At 41.2% G+C, this 14,425-nt stretch overlaps 1 protein-coding gene across 2 annotated transcripts in view; it reads right to left on the reverse strand.

Annotated features, from left to right (window-relative positions):
• The window catches only part of polrmt (polymerase (RNA) mitochondrial (DNA directed)), an 86,574-nt gene that overhangs the window by 58,535 nt on the left and 13,614 nt on the right, over window positions 1-14,425 (reverse strand). For both annotated transcript variants that reach the window (XR_013933361.1, XM_080431796.1), the window contains exon 5: window positions 8,944-9,133. Coding sequence is in view for 1 of the 2 variants with exons in the window: in XM_080431796.1 (XP_080287922.1) it covers window positions 8,944-9,133 (190 nt within the window). In the remaining variant the exon portion in view is untranslated. The remainder of the gene's footprint in view (window positions 1-8,943; window positions 9,134-14,425) is intronic.

Consider the following 14,425-nt stretch of genomic DNA (forward strand, 5'->3'; position numbering starts at 1 on the left):
ATGATATACAATAATTGATATAAGAATGGATATACGTAATGTAGGTGTATGTGTACAGTGTATCAACAGACCTTTAACAGTGAGCATCTGGATGAATATATAGGTACAATCTATCAACAGTCTATGAGTGAATATAAGTACAGTCTCAACAGTTATGCTTACAGGCATCTGTCAAAGTTTGTTAATGTACATCCTAGTCCACCAGAGTCTGTGCAGGAGTCAGTAGTCAAAAGACAAAAGGCTGCAGAACAGTAGCAAGGAAGACCTTAACTAAGCAGGGGGACAAGATTGGACAGTAAATCTGACCTCAAAGGGACTTGGGGTGGGCCGCTGCCAAAGCAAAGCTTAAGGTTGTGTCACAGATAAAAAACACTGAGCTGCTATTGTCTTAGTTAGTACACCACCACAGCTCCAGACAAACACGGTTCATTTGAGTAAAAGGATCGAGCATGGAGAGAGAATCTCTAGCGCCTTCTCTATAGCGGTAATATTATTTGTTTGTTAGGATTACATGAAAATATGGAGCGCTGCCACTGAAATGTACAGCAACAAAGTCAATGAGTTTGACACTAAGCCTGCGACAGACCGCGCTTCTCCTCCTAGCCCACAAGTCTCTTTTTTTACTGATTCAAATAGAGAATGAAAGCTTTTACTGAATTAATGCTGGGGAGGCCAACAATGCGACTGTTCAAGAGGCTCAGAAATACAATGTTGCCGTGACCCTCATTGGTTTCTCCACTGCAAGGGTAGACTACATTATTAGCTTGTGATAGAAAACGGGTGAAAAGCTAATAGGCGAGGCAGAAACGTACATAACAATAGAACATAATAATCGCATACTAATCAAATGAAAAATACAATACATCAAACAGCAATTTCCTAAAAGCTACATCAACATTCCAACATACTATACGCGCCAACGCCAGAAAACAATATTCAAATGAGTCTGTGTGGCTGCTGCTAACAGTTAACCCATTAAGACCTGAAGCCGATTGTTTTCTAAAAAAACTATTTTTCTATACCAGTGGTGCTCAAACTCTTTCATGTCAAGGACCCCCAAAATGATATTTATTTGGCCGCGGACCCCCATCTCAAAATATGTTGTTCCAGGGACCCCCAGAAGCAAAGATTTGAGTTAAAAATGTTCGCTTTAAAATAATATAAATTCTTTATTTAAATTTTTTATTTTAATTTGCACACTAGGGATGGGTATTGGCAAGAATCTCACGATACGATATGTATCACGATACTTGGGTCACGATACGATTATATCACGATATATTGCGATACGATACATATTGCCATATATTACGATATTATTGCGATATATTGCGATATCAAGATATAATGCGATACGATACATATTGCAATATATTGCGATACGATACATATTGCGATATATTGCGATATATACATATATCACAACTACATATTGTATATATATACACACTGACTACATATTGAGTAGCTGCAGATCAGTGACAGGTTTTTCGAATGTTTTTTCATAAAGCCTGTATCTGAAAAAGCAAAAAAAAAAATCAATTTTCAATTATTATTATTTATTTTTTAATCGCGATATGACGGCCTGGAGTATCGATACAGTATCGCGAAATAAAATATTGCGATATATCGCAATATCGATAATATTGCCCATCCCTATTGCACACATTTTCTAGATTTTTCAAAAATAGCAGATCTACAAGCTCATAGCGCGGCGAGTGCCGCGCTATGAGCTTGTAGATCTGCTATTTTTGAATAGCCAAAGTGTAAAATAATGCTTTTTAGCTCAAATCAAAAAAAATGACACAGATGCGTTCCAGGTATTAATGGGTTAAGTGAAAGTTCCCAGGGGCCTGAGCAGCTAAAACCCAATTTATACCTTGTTGTGCGCTGTCGCACACTGAAAACAGCCAAACAGCCTTCCCCAAAGCAACATCCAATCAGCAGGCTATAGTCAGACAGAAAGTCAGTCAGTCAGTCACAAAGAAATCATAATCAGACTATAATGAAGAAATCTCATCTGCCCTGTTTTACATCTTTGTTTACCAAACCAATTTGACACATTTTGTCATCAAGGTTAACTAAAAAAAAACATGTGAAGAGGGCGTGTTATATATGTCACAGTACGTTTGGAGAACCAGTACGATTGAAGACAGAGCGCTCGTTTTTAGGCACGGGGCTCCTTCGTGGCGAGGCGGGGCTTTTCGAGACAGGGTTTATTAGCGAGGCTCGCGAGGAGGAGAAGGAGGACGCGGCGCTGCGAGGCGGGGGTTTATTACGCGAGGCTCGCGAGGAAGAGGAGCCTCCTCCTCCTCCTCGCGTAATAAACCGTCCTCCTTCCCTCCTTCTCCTCCTCCGAGGAGGAGGAGAAGGAGAACGCGGAGAGGGGGGCTTTGATGCGCCGACGCAGACCTGTCTTTTGTTGTTCCCCCCCACATAGCAACCAGGACACTACGCTAGGGGAACCATAATATCTATGAGGGGAACGCTGAACACGCGTTCACACGCACACGCTTGTCCATAACGGAGGCGCGCCGTCTAGTAGAGCTTGAGGCCGAGGAAGCGCGCCCTCGCGCCTCCAGGCGCGAGTGCCCGCGCTGACCGGCCGATGCTCTACTAGTCGACTCAGCGCCGTTTGAGTTGTAAACCGATAGGGACAGAATAGTTCTTTTCATGGATCACTGTGTGTGTGTGTGTGTGTGTGTGTGTGTGTGTGTGTGTGTGTGTGTGTGTGTGTGTGTGTGTGTGTGTGTGTGTGTGTGTGTCAGGGAGAAAGTAAAACAAAAGCCAGAACACAATAAAAGTATCTAAACAGTCCTGCTTTCAATAAACCAAAAAAAGCATGAGCGCGTGCGCGTGCGCGTGTGCGTGTGCGTGTGCGTGTGCGTGTGCGTGTGTGTGTGTGTGTGTGGCCATATATGTTTGCGCACAAGCCTGGCTTGTGGCTCCCTCTAGTGCTGGGTGGGTGGTAAAAACGAGTGCGCTTTCTTCAATCGTACTGGTTCTCCAATCATACTGTAACATATACACAAGGAAGGAACATCACAATCATAATAATAATAATAACAAGAAATGACAAAGTCATAATATACCCGCTTGCGGCAGGCTGTTTTTGCCCCAATCTGCAGCACAAAATGTAAAAGTTGTCATCAAAATAAAATCTCAGCCATTCGAATGCAACAAAAATAACTCCACAGAGGTTCATTGGTTGGCTACCAATATAAAGTGTGTGTGTGTGTGTGTGTGTGTGTGTGTGTGTGTGTGTGTGTGTGTGTGTGTGTGTGTGTGTGTGTGTGTGTGTGTGTACAATATCAATGATAGTGAAAATAATTGATCTACAATCTGACAGATCTGCTATTTTCACCAGCTGATATAGTTACTTCATAATGTAGCCTAACCTTACCCAAGTCAAAACTACAGTGTTTCACTTAGAAAGGTATGAACAACAAAAATGACGAGACACACACACACAAACCCAGGAGGACTGGTTGATAGTGTTGTATGCATTGTTCCTGGACAAAAGACCGGTGGTGACCAGTTAGTAGGCTATTCATTTATGTATGAAAGAAATAAACTATTTTCAGAATAAACTAAGTGAGTCCATAGAATACAGGTAGCGTAAGGGCAGTCATGTTAAAAACATCAACAGTGGTGGAAAAAGTACTGTAATGTTTTACTTAAGTAAAAGTATCAATACTGCAATGTAACCCTAACCCTTTATAAAAGTGAAGCTCACAACGTGTCTTTTGATTTCACTGTTTGAAACAGCTAGGCTTGAGTTGTAATGCATAACTGCAAGTTTGCCCTTTTCACTACTGGCTTAAATGAAAGAAAAACCCAAATGGGTCCATTTGGTTTCATTAATGTCTTTTGTAAATGAAGTATTCAATAAAACGTCATAATAAAAAATAGCAGATGTACAAGCTCACAAGGCGGCGATGCGTTGTGAGCTTGTAGATCTGCTTTTTTCTGATAAAATGCAGCTGATTGTAGCGGCATACCTTACATGAAAAATGTTGCTACAGTAACCTTGGTTGTAGTGTGTAGTCATTCATTTGTAAACAGGGCAGTCATGTTAAAAACAGCAACAGTGGTGGGAAAAGTACTCGTACTAGTGTTGGCATGTATACTAATTACCACCGTCCGAGTTATGTACCGATAGGCACAGAATAGTAAATGATGTTGTGGGGACTGCGTTTGCCCCAACTCGTTTCACTCAACTCGCCGGTCTCTCCCCGCACCCGCCCCGCCCCCCGCTACTGAGACCGGGGGTAAAAAGGCAGGTCGCGTGAAAGACAGTATTATGTTGAGAAAATATGAAGTCATTACAGCACCATAACATGGTGAATAAATTTTGTTTTGGGATGTACAATACATGAAAATTACGAGAGTAATAACGCGACTTGCGTCGATAACTAATGGGGAGCGGACAGTAGCGCGCTTGGCTAAAAACAGTTAGTTAGTAACATCATACAAGCTAACTATTAGCCAAATTCGGCTAGCGCTCGGAGGACTGCATAGTCCCATAGCTTGGGAGGACGAGGCCGCCCGTTCAGAGTATGGGAAAGTATCCCATTGGCTTAAACGACAGCCAATGACGCAAATCTGTCGAACAAATCTGTCGAATGCAAATGAATCTGTCGAATGATGAGTCGTAGGTCTGCCTCTGCATAGACCCGCTAGCTTTCAGCAAGCGGGTAATAAAGAGGACAAAAAGGACAAAATCAAATGGAGAAAAAAAAAAAAGAATTTGATGTTTAGCCATTTCTGTGATTCTATTATTATTTCTAACTGTGTATATTTGTCTAATTGCATTTGATTTAGTCCTTTTTGTCCTCTTTATTATGACTTTTTTGCATTGCATCTGCTGCACGCATATTCTTTGTAATTGGTCGTTATATCTGAGGAGCAGTGTTGCCAGATTCTGTGAGAGAAACAAGCAACCAGGTCTAGGAAAACCAGCCCAAAAGAAGCGACTATGGGCCACATGAGCACTTTAAATATACATCAGCTATTTGAAAATAGCAGATCTACAACGCGTCGCGATGCGTATTGGGGGGAAATAATAATAAACAGATCTGGCAACCCTGCTGAGGAGTCACTTTTAATTTCCATGTGTCCATTTAGCTGTAAATGGTAATGTAACTATACTGTTGGCCTTATAGTGCTTGCCAACGTCTCGTCACCACGGGGGGCGTGGCACAGTAGCTGCAGACATACTGTACTTGTGGGGGTCAATGTTAAGTCAACCTGTTTATACCCCACTAAGATGTCCGCCGCTACCAAGTGACACTTGTTGACGCCCCCTTCAGGATTTTTGGCACGCACTATAACCACCCACCCTGTAATTCCCCTTTAACCCATTGAGACCTGAAGCCGATTCATACTAAATCCCAACAGTATTCTGAAAAACGTATGTTTCTATATCAGTGGTGCTCAATCTTTTTCATGTCAAGGACCCCCAAAATTATATGTATTTGGCCGCGGACCCCCATCAAAATATTATGTTCCAGGGACCCCCAGAAGCAAAGATTTTAGTTAAAAATGTTCGCTTTAAAAATATATATATTCAAAGATTTGCACACATTTTCACGATTTTTCAAAAATAGCAGATCTGCAAGCTATGAGCTTGTATATCTGCTATTTTTGAATAGCCCAAAGTGTAAAATAATGCTTTTTAGCTCAAATCTAAAAATGACACAGTTCCAGGTCTTAATGGGTTAATTTGAGAATTGTTCTCTTTCTTTCATGACAGTTGGCTTTACCGCCCCTTTTTTTCTTTCCCAGATCTAGAAGCTCTCAGCATGGCACTATACTACTAAGCCTGAGCTTGTAGATCTGGTGGGTGTGACGGCGGTTAATCACTACTACAGCTGCCTCTGATTGTGACGTTGCTCATTTGTTGTGTATATATAACACACGACCTGATGAAGACCCACAGTGGTCGAAATATTGTTTATACTACATACATGTTCTACTGGGAGCTACAGTGTGCGAACTTCCCTTCCTTTCCTCCCAAGTACGTATTGTTGTTCAGCATCTGGAAAGTTTTTGTTGGGGTGTGCGTATTTCGAAGTAAAACATGACCTGCCTGTTAACCCATTAAGGCCTGAGGCCGATTCTTACAAATGTCTTCTAAATCCCAACAGTTTTCTGAAAAACGTATGTTTCTATATCAGTGGTTCTCAAACTATTTCATGTCAAGGACCCCCAAAATGATATGCATTTGGCCACGGACCCCCTTCTCAAAACATTTTGTTCCAGGGACCCCCAGAAGCAAAGATTTGAGTTAAAATGTTCGCTTTAAAAGAATATAAATATATTAATTTGCATACATTTCCTCAATTTTTCAAAAATAGCAGATCTACAAGGTCGTAGCGCGGCACTCGGTGCAAATCAAAAAGTGACACAGATGCGTTCCCGGTTGTAATGGGTTAATGGAACACTTGCACACACGGATCATCAAGACCTAACAATACATCAGACTGAGAAATGAGATCAAAATAAACATGGTGTGAGCTTGACAAGAGAATTCTCCCAGTGCACAAAAAGCTGTGAACGCGTCACATGAGTTATCATGTGAGGATCACAGGAGATGGGGAGAGCAGGAGAGGGGAGGAGGAGGAGACATGTTTGAGAAGACAGGAACCATAGCAGCCTCGGTTCATTTCACTATAAAATATTCCAGTGCCTACCTGCCTGTGAAGGAGCGACAATAACATCTTCTATAGGCAATGCTGGTGTCTACGGACACAGCTCTCTCAACTCTCTGGTGCTTTGACCCACTCAGCATGCACAGTGCCCACTTGAAAAGCAACTTCACGTATTTATCTATTTATAGACATACGTGAACAATTCCTAAATAAATTCCCTATTCCCTAAGAAGCCAATTTCCACAGGACTCATACATATTAACCCTTAAAGACCGGGAACGTCTGTGTCATTCTTAAGATTTCTTTGGCTATTCAAAAATAGCAGATCTACAAGCTCATAGCGCGGCACTTATGAGCTTGTAGATCTGCTATTTTTGAAAAATCGTGAAAATGTGTGCAAATCATTGAATATATATCTATATATATTTTTAAAGCAAACATTTTTAACTCAAATCTTTTGCTTCTAGGGTGTCCCTGGAACAAAATATTTTGAGATGGGAGTCCGCGGCCAAATACTTATCATTTTGGGGGTCCTTGACATGAAAAAAGTTTGAGAACCACTGCAACCTCATACGTTTTTTCCAAAAACTGTTAGGATTTAGAAGACATTTGTAGAATCCCCCAGAAACAAAGATTTGTGTTAAAATTTTCGCTTTAAAAATTTATATATATTGAAAGATGGACACATTTTCATGATTTTTTTTTTTTTTGCAGATCTACAACTTGTAAATCTGCTATTTTTGAATAGCCAAAGCAATCTAAAAATGACATAGATGCGTTCCCGGATCGAATGGGTTAAGCATACTGTAACTACAAATGCTTTCTGAAAGGCATTACATTACACCACACTGTACTGTGTGTGTCAGCTATATCCTTTGAAAGAAAAACAGCTGATTAGTGATTATATCACCCCGTTTAACAGTACTGTCTGCAGCCAACCTGATATTAGCCTGGCTCCAGACGAATCTGCCATTGCAAAAGAAAATTGCGCAGTGATATTAGTCTGGCCATGCCAGGCTAACCTGATATAGCTGACAGAAACAGATAACAAGGGACAAAAAAAACATGGCCTTTGATGAACATAGATAAGGAGCATGAGGACCAGGGCCTGAAGTTAACATCCAACATGGGAAACTTTGGCAACCATGATGAAAGTAGATGGTCAGTTCCTGTTTTCTGGAGAGCAACCGAAGACCAGTCTAATATTAAAACCAATGAACGAATGACAGCACCAGACCGCCCGTATGCCATAGGGTTAGCAGAGCTTATAACCAGACTACACTACTGGCCATAGTGGTACATACTAGTGTTGATTTTGACAGCAAATTTTGATTTAGTTTTAGTCAAAGTCTTTTGAATAAAATTCCATTTAGTTTTAGTCATATTTTAGTCATCTGAAATGTTTTAGTTTTAGTCTAGTTTCAGTCGACAAAATATCATAAGATTATAGTCGACTAAATCTAGTTGATTTAGTCGACTAAAATGTATTTTGGCGGTGCCTTGATGGCGTCATAATGGCTGATTTTACACTGTTGCATGCTAAAAATAGCCGATCTACAGCTTGTGAGTTGTAGATCTGCTATGCGGCCGCATGCGGCCCCAACGCAGCGTCTTGGCGGCCCCTTATGGTCAAACCAATTTTTTTTTTTTTTTTTGTAAATTTTTGAAGCACAGGATAAAAATTTCCGTTCAAATATATGGGTTGCTAAAAAAAAATTCAAAAACAAACATCAATTGTTACAGGTATAATGCATAGTTTTCTATGCATTTCGGGTTTTTTGGGGGGTTTGAACCCCATTTTTTTCCGGCCGCGCGGCTTTGCCGCGCGCCCAGGGTAGGTGTCCCTTATTTCAATCTCTGGGAGTTGGCAACCCTAACCTTGCCATACCTTAGCTTTTGCTGAACTGATGCCACTGGACATACACACAAAATAAACAGGTACAGTGAAAAGAATATGATGTCAAAATGTACATTTTCTTATAACAATGCGTAGTGTGTGTTACAAAATCGAAAAATCCAAAATAGGACCGTCATTTTTAGCTTGCGGCCCCTTGGACTTTTGGTATTTTGCTGAGTGGCCCCTGAGCCATCTTAAGTTGACAACAAACCATGAAATGACATTTTAGTATTTTTTATTTGTTGACGAAATTGTCAATGTATTTAGTCTTAGTTTTCGTCATCATAGCTTAGTTTTTATTTAGTTTTCGGCAGTGAAAAAAGGTAGTCGACGAACATTTTTCATCATAGTTTTGGTCGACGAAATCAACAATGGTGGTACATCATGTGGTACCTCGGTGTAGAAGTCCTGGACCAGCGGTAAGGTGCAGGGGGTGATGCTTTTGGAGTTGAAGCTGGGCTGGTAGTCCGGCTGGACTCTGTGGATGGCCTTCAGCACCATGTCTCTCTCGTCTTGGTGGAACACACACTGACTGAACAGATCGTCCACAGACAAGCTGTCCTCCTCCATCCTGCTCAGACACCTGGACACCAAACACAAACACACACACAAGAGATGGGTCGGATAGCATGAGCAAACAGTTCCTCTTGGCGTTTGTTCTCATTTGATTGGAGTGTCAGGTGGTGATTAACATGTCAGGCCTATTAAGATTAGTGTAAATACACATTGATGGACTGAACTGTGAACTTGGCTGTGGCAATAGATAAATATGAGATTCACATAATAATAATAATAATAATAATCTTTCAAAAACAAGTTTACAAAGTGCTTCACAACACAACCCACAGCAGACAGTGTGGGGAAAGCAAAACAAAAAATAGAAAAAAACAGACACAAACAGTTCAATTAAAACAATACCAACAGCAAAAAAGCAGAGAACAACAAAATAGAGGCCATACCATGGAGTCCTTGGATGGGTATAGTGCTCTAGTTAAAGCCCTCTCCAGACCAATCTGAGTCGGCCCGATTTTGGGCCGAATTGGCTTCGGGAAGCGTCGGCCAGTCGGTTAGGGGTCCGTCGGGGGGTCCGTCGGGACCTTTTCGGCCGACCCAGAGCCGACCGAACATGTTCAGCTTTTTAGCCGACTGGTAGCGCAGTGGCAGTGACAACAGAGGGCTGTCGGTGTTGCCAGATTATGTGAGAGAAACAAGCGACCATGAAAACCTACATTCACTGTTTCTTGTTGTTGCTCCCAGAGAGAGAGAGATTGATTGATTTGCCCTACTTTTGCGCTGTGGTGATTGGGAGCAGGTGTGTAAATTTGTCCAGTGACGGAGTCACATGCATCCGTGTTTATGTATAAATATGTAATGCGCAAGTATGTAAACATGTCCTTCTGAGTGGGAGTTCAAGCATTGCATGAATAGGCTCGTAAAGCAGGGAGATAGTGACAGAGGAAGAGTGGTAGAGGGGGAGAGAAAGAGGGGGGAGAAAGAGAGAGAGAGAGAGGGAAAGAGAGAGAGGAGGGGAGAGAAAGAGAAAGAGAGAGGGGAGGAAGACAGAGAGAAAGTGGGTGAGAGAGAGGGAGATACCAGGAGCGAGGGAGAGAGATGAACGGAGAAAGCGGGAGGGAGAAAGAAAGGGAGAGAGACGGAGAGAGAAACGGAGGGAGGGAGAAAGAGGGAGGTCAAAAGCGGCAGAGAGAGAAGGAAAGAAAGAAAGAGGGAGAGAAAAAAGGGAGAGTGAAAGATTGAGAGAGAAAGAGCGAGCGAGAGATTGAGGAGACGGAAAGAGGGAGAGAGAACGAGCAATTAAGTGAATTGCTTTCACCTGCTGCTGCTGTGCGGAGTGTGCTACAGGGCATATCTCCGCCAAGCCAGGGTGACCTACCCAGGCTCATGAAATTCATATTCAGGCTAGTAGCCAATTAGAATGAAATCTTCAAAAACGGACTCATATACTGATACAGAACCATATATTGGCTATATATTATGGCTGTCGGGTGGAAATCTTGTATGTTCCTTTTTTATTATTATTTAAAAACAATTTAAAATCGTGAAAATAGCCAATCTACAAGCTGTAATTATTAATAATTAAGAAATACTATATTTTAAAGAGTGAAAAATCAACTAAAGTCATTATTAGTGCAAGTTCATTCACATTTCATTTGAATGAAAATAACTTGTGGGTAAAATACATTCTGTGAATCTAATGTGATTAATGTGACCGCTACTTCAGTCAGTGAAGTCCAGGGCTGAATGTGACATATTGAGACCTATATAACTAAATATTGGTCATTTGCCAACACATTATTTTGTGAAATAAATGGGTAATATTTCACAGATAGTTATACTATTCTTATAATATATTAAAATACAATCATCCTTAACCTTCAAGTTAAATGCATTATTTCCGTGGACTTAAAAATCATTTTTGGACTTAAAAATCTTTATTATTTTTTTGGATGGCCTTCCTGCCCTGGCAGGAAGGCCGGGCAGGGCCTTTGTGCCCTCCAAAAAATTACAACACCAAAGGCCAAGTGGCCTTGCCCCTAAAATGACAAAATTCCAGGCTTGAATGCAATAGATGTACTCTGAGTCTGTTACAAGTAAAAGTCCGGAATTCAACATTTACTTGAGTAAAAGTACTAAAGTATTGGTATAAAAATGTACTTAAAGTACCAAAAGTAAAAGTACAAAAATGTTTGAAAATAGCAGATCTACAAGCTCAGAACGCGTGCATCGCAACACGTTGTGAGCTTGTAGATCTGCTATTTTCAAATAGCTTAAAAGTATAAAATAGGGCTAAAGTGGTTAATGTATGTTTCATAATGATTTATATCTGCAAAGTAACTAGTAACTAAACATTTCAAATAATTGTTGTGGAGTACAAGTATAGACAATTGGAAATACTCCAGTAAAGTAAAAGTACCTCAAAATTGTACTTAAGTACAGTACTTGAGTAAATGTACTAGTTACTTTACACCACTGCACGTCAGTGAAGAAAAAACGCTGGGAACATCCCTAAGTGGCTTTGCAGGGAAACAAGCCCAAAGTCGCTTATAATAAGCAGACCTGGCAACGCTGGCACGCTAAAAGTCTAATTAGCACATGAATGGCCAGTCGGCTGACAGACTTAAATGGCAACTTTTGCCAACCGAATACCAGTCTGTTGCAGTCTGGAGTAGTCTGCAATAGTCTGGACGAGTCTGTTTGGTGCGGAGTTGCCTTAAAAGCCAGTCTAAAAAAGTGGGTCTTTAGACGAGTTTTAAAAATGGCCAGTGAGGTAGCTTCAAGCTTGTCTAACTTCCAGAGGAAGATTGTTCCATAAAAGTGGAGCCCTAACGGCAAATGCTCTATCCCCTTCTGTAACCAGGCTTGAAGTTTGGACCTCAAGCAACAGCTGGTCTGATGATCTAAGGTTGCGGGAATGGTTGCCAGATCTGCTTATTACAATTTCCCTGCAAGATTTTATTTGAAAATAGCCGATCTACAAGCTTATAACGCGTTGCATCGTGATGCGTTGTAAGCTTGTAGATCTGCTTATTTCAAATAGCTGATGTATATGTTAAAGTGCTCATGTGGCCCATAGTCGCTTCTTTTGGGCTGGTTTTCCTAGACCTGGTTGCTTGTTTCTCTCACAGAATCTGGCAACACTGGTTGCGGGAAGGGATGTAAGGGGACAAAAGGTCTGAAATATAGGCAGGTGCCAGGCTGTTTCGTGATTTTAAACTTGGATGCTACACACAAGCTGTTCACATTTGTCATGTTGATGTACACTTGAGTAAACTAGTCCTGTATGTTGAGATGTGACAGATTATGGGTATATTTGAACATAGAATTTAAAAGGTGAACTAAACTCACTTCTGTGCCAATTTTGTGAGTTTACTGCCATCTAAAGGTTGACAATCATCTAAAGGGGTTAGTCTGAGCTTGGTATTGTACACCGTTATGTAAGCCATTGGTTCTGAAAGTGGGGTCCGGGGACCCCCAGGGGTCCTTGAGGGAGTTACAGGGGGTCCCCAGCTAAATGATGGGCAGTTAGGAACCAAATGGACCTGTATGGGCCTGTAACTCTGAGAGTGTACAAATGGAACCAAATGTTTGTACACTCTCAGAGTGAAATTAACATTTATTTTACAATATAAATTGGGGTCCAGAGATAGAAATGCCATTAAATGGGGGGTCCGTAGCCTAATGTATGTCAAACTGGAGCTTGAAATTAAAATGGTTGAGAAACACTGCTAGAGTCGTAAAAATCTTCTCTTATGGGGGTTCCTGGCATATCTTTTCAAATGGGGGTCCGCGGGCTAATAAGTGTCAATTTGGGGGTCCTTGACATGAAAAATGGATATGTCTGTGCCAGAGCACCAGCCTCTTTTTTGTTGAAAAAAATCATACTGTGGCGGCCAGATTTAAGGGGTGGCGGCCCGCCACTGCTTAATGCATATAGGGGAAACACTGCGCTGATCTGACCGACTTCCCACTCCCCGGGTCCTCCGTGACACGCACGGCGAGTTTGAAGCCGGTCGGTCCCATATAGGCATATATTGGATCAGTGGTTTTGGACAACCGCCTATCCCCCTAACCTCTGGTCCGAGTTATAAGTTGTTGGTCGGATGCTTCTCCAGATACATGAACACATACATGACACGCGGAAACACTGAGATTTCACGCATTTATAGTAGGATTAGGTGCCGTTCTGTTGCTAACATGACAGTATGGTCAGGCTATCTAAAGTCTTTTAGGTGACCTTTCGCCTTTAACCCATTAAGACCCGAGGACCATTCTACAAAATGTCTGTTTTTAGAGTGTCTTCTAAAAACTGTTTTTAGAAAAAAATTATGTTACTATGTCAGTGGTTCTCAAACCTTTCCATGTCAAGGACCCCAAAATGTATATGTATTGGCCAAGGACCCCCATTTTGTTCCAGGGACCCCTCAGAAGCAAAGATTTGAGTTACAAATGTTCGCTTGAAAAAAAAATACGATTTCTCAAAAATAGCTGATCTACAAGCTTGTAGCGCGGCACCCGCGCTACGAGCTTGTAGATCTGCTATTTTTGAATAGCCAAAGTGCAAAATAATGCTTTTCAGCTCAAATGAAAAAGTGACACAGATGCGTTCCAGGTCTTAATAAGTTAAATGGCAGAACATTCACAAAATGTGTTCAGGGTTTAGTTTCATTCAGAGGTAGTCTCTGTGCTTGATATTCAGACCAAATGGATCTAACCAGAAAATCAGCACCACAGATTGAGTTCACTCATTCATTTTAATAATAGTTCATTTGAATAGCAAATGATACTCATTACGATGGAACAGAGTCTCATAGTGAGGTTAGAGCTCACAGCCCTCTGACCTGTGTCTTCTTCATGTGGAGGCCTGGGGCTAAAGTAGTCATATCAATTACAGGGACGCCATTTAGACTTTGAAAAAAAAGGACGCTCTCCGCAAGATCATTGTGCATGGCCTCCCTAGCCTGATTGACAGCAGCAGAATAGCAATATGGGTATTTGCATTGACGATCTGTTCCACCAGACACTCCAGGAGATATGAGATGACTCCAGCGACAGATGGGCACAGGCGAGATCAGTGATATGATAATTCAAGTAGAATCACCTGCAGAAAGCATAGGTCTCCATGGCCGGGCTGATTAATGTAGATAGTGCTGGCGTACACCCAGCCAATGGAATATAAATTTGTTTGAAATAACATTATTTCACAATTCATTTTGATACATAACCCATCACATGTTCTATGTATTAAAATACAGTCTCCTAATACAGTGGGTTTGAGAATGGGAAATATAGACAGTGAATATAGTGAATGCTTAAGAATATAAAGCACTTCAGATTGAAGGGATTACATAACCTAATG

The sequence above is a fragment of the Gymnoscopelus braueri genome (assembly GCF_963280865.1).
Source record: "Gymnoscopelus braueri genome assembly, chromosome: 6".
Taxonomy (NCBI): Eukaryota; Metazoa; Chordata; class Actinopteri; order Myctophiformes; family Myctophidae; genus Gymnoscopelus; species Gymnoscopelus braueri.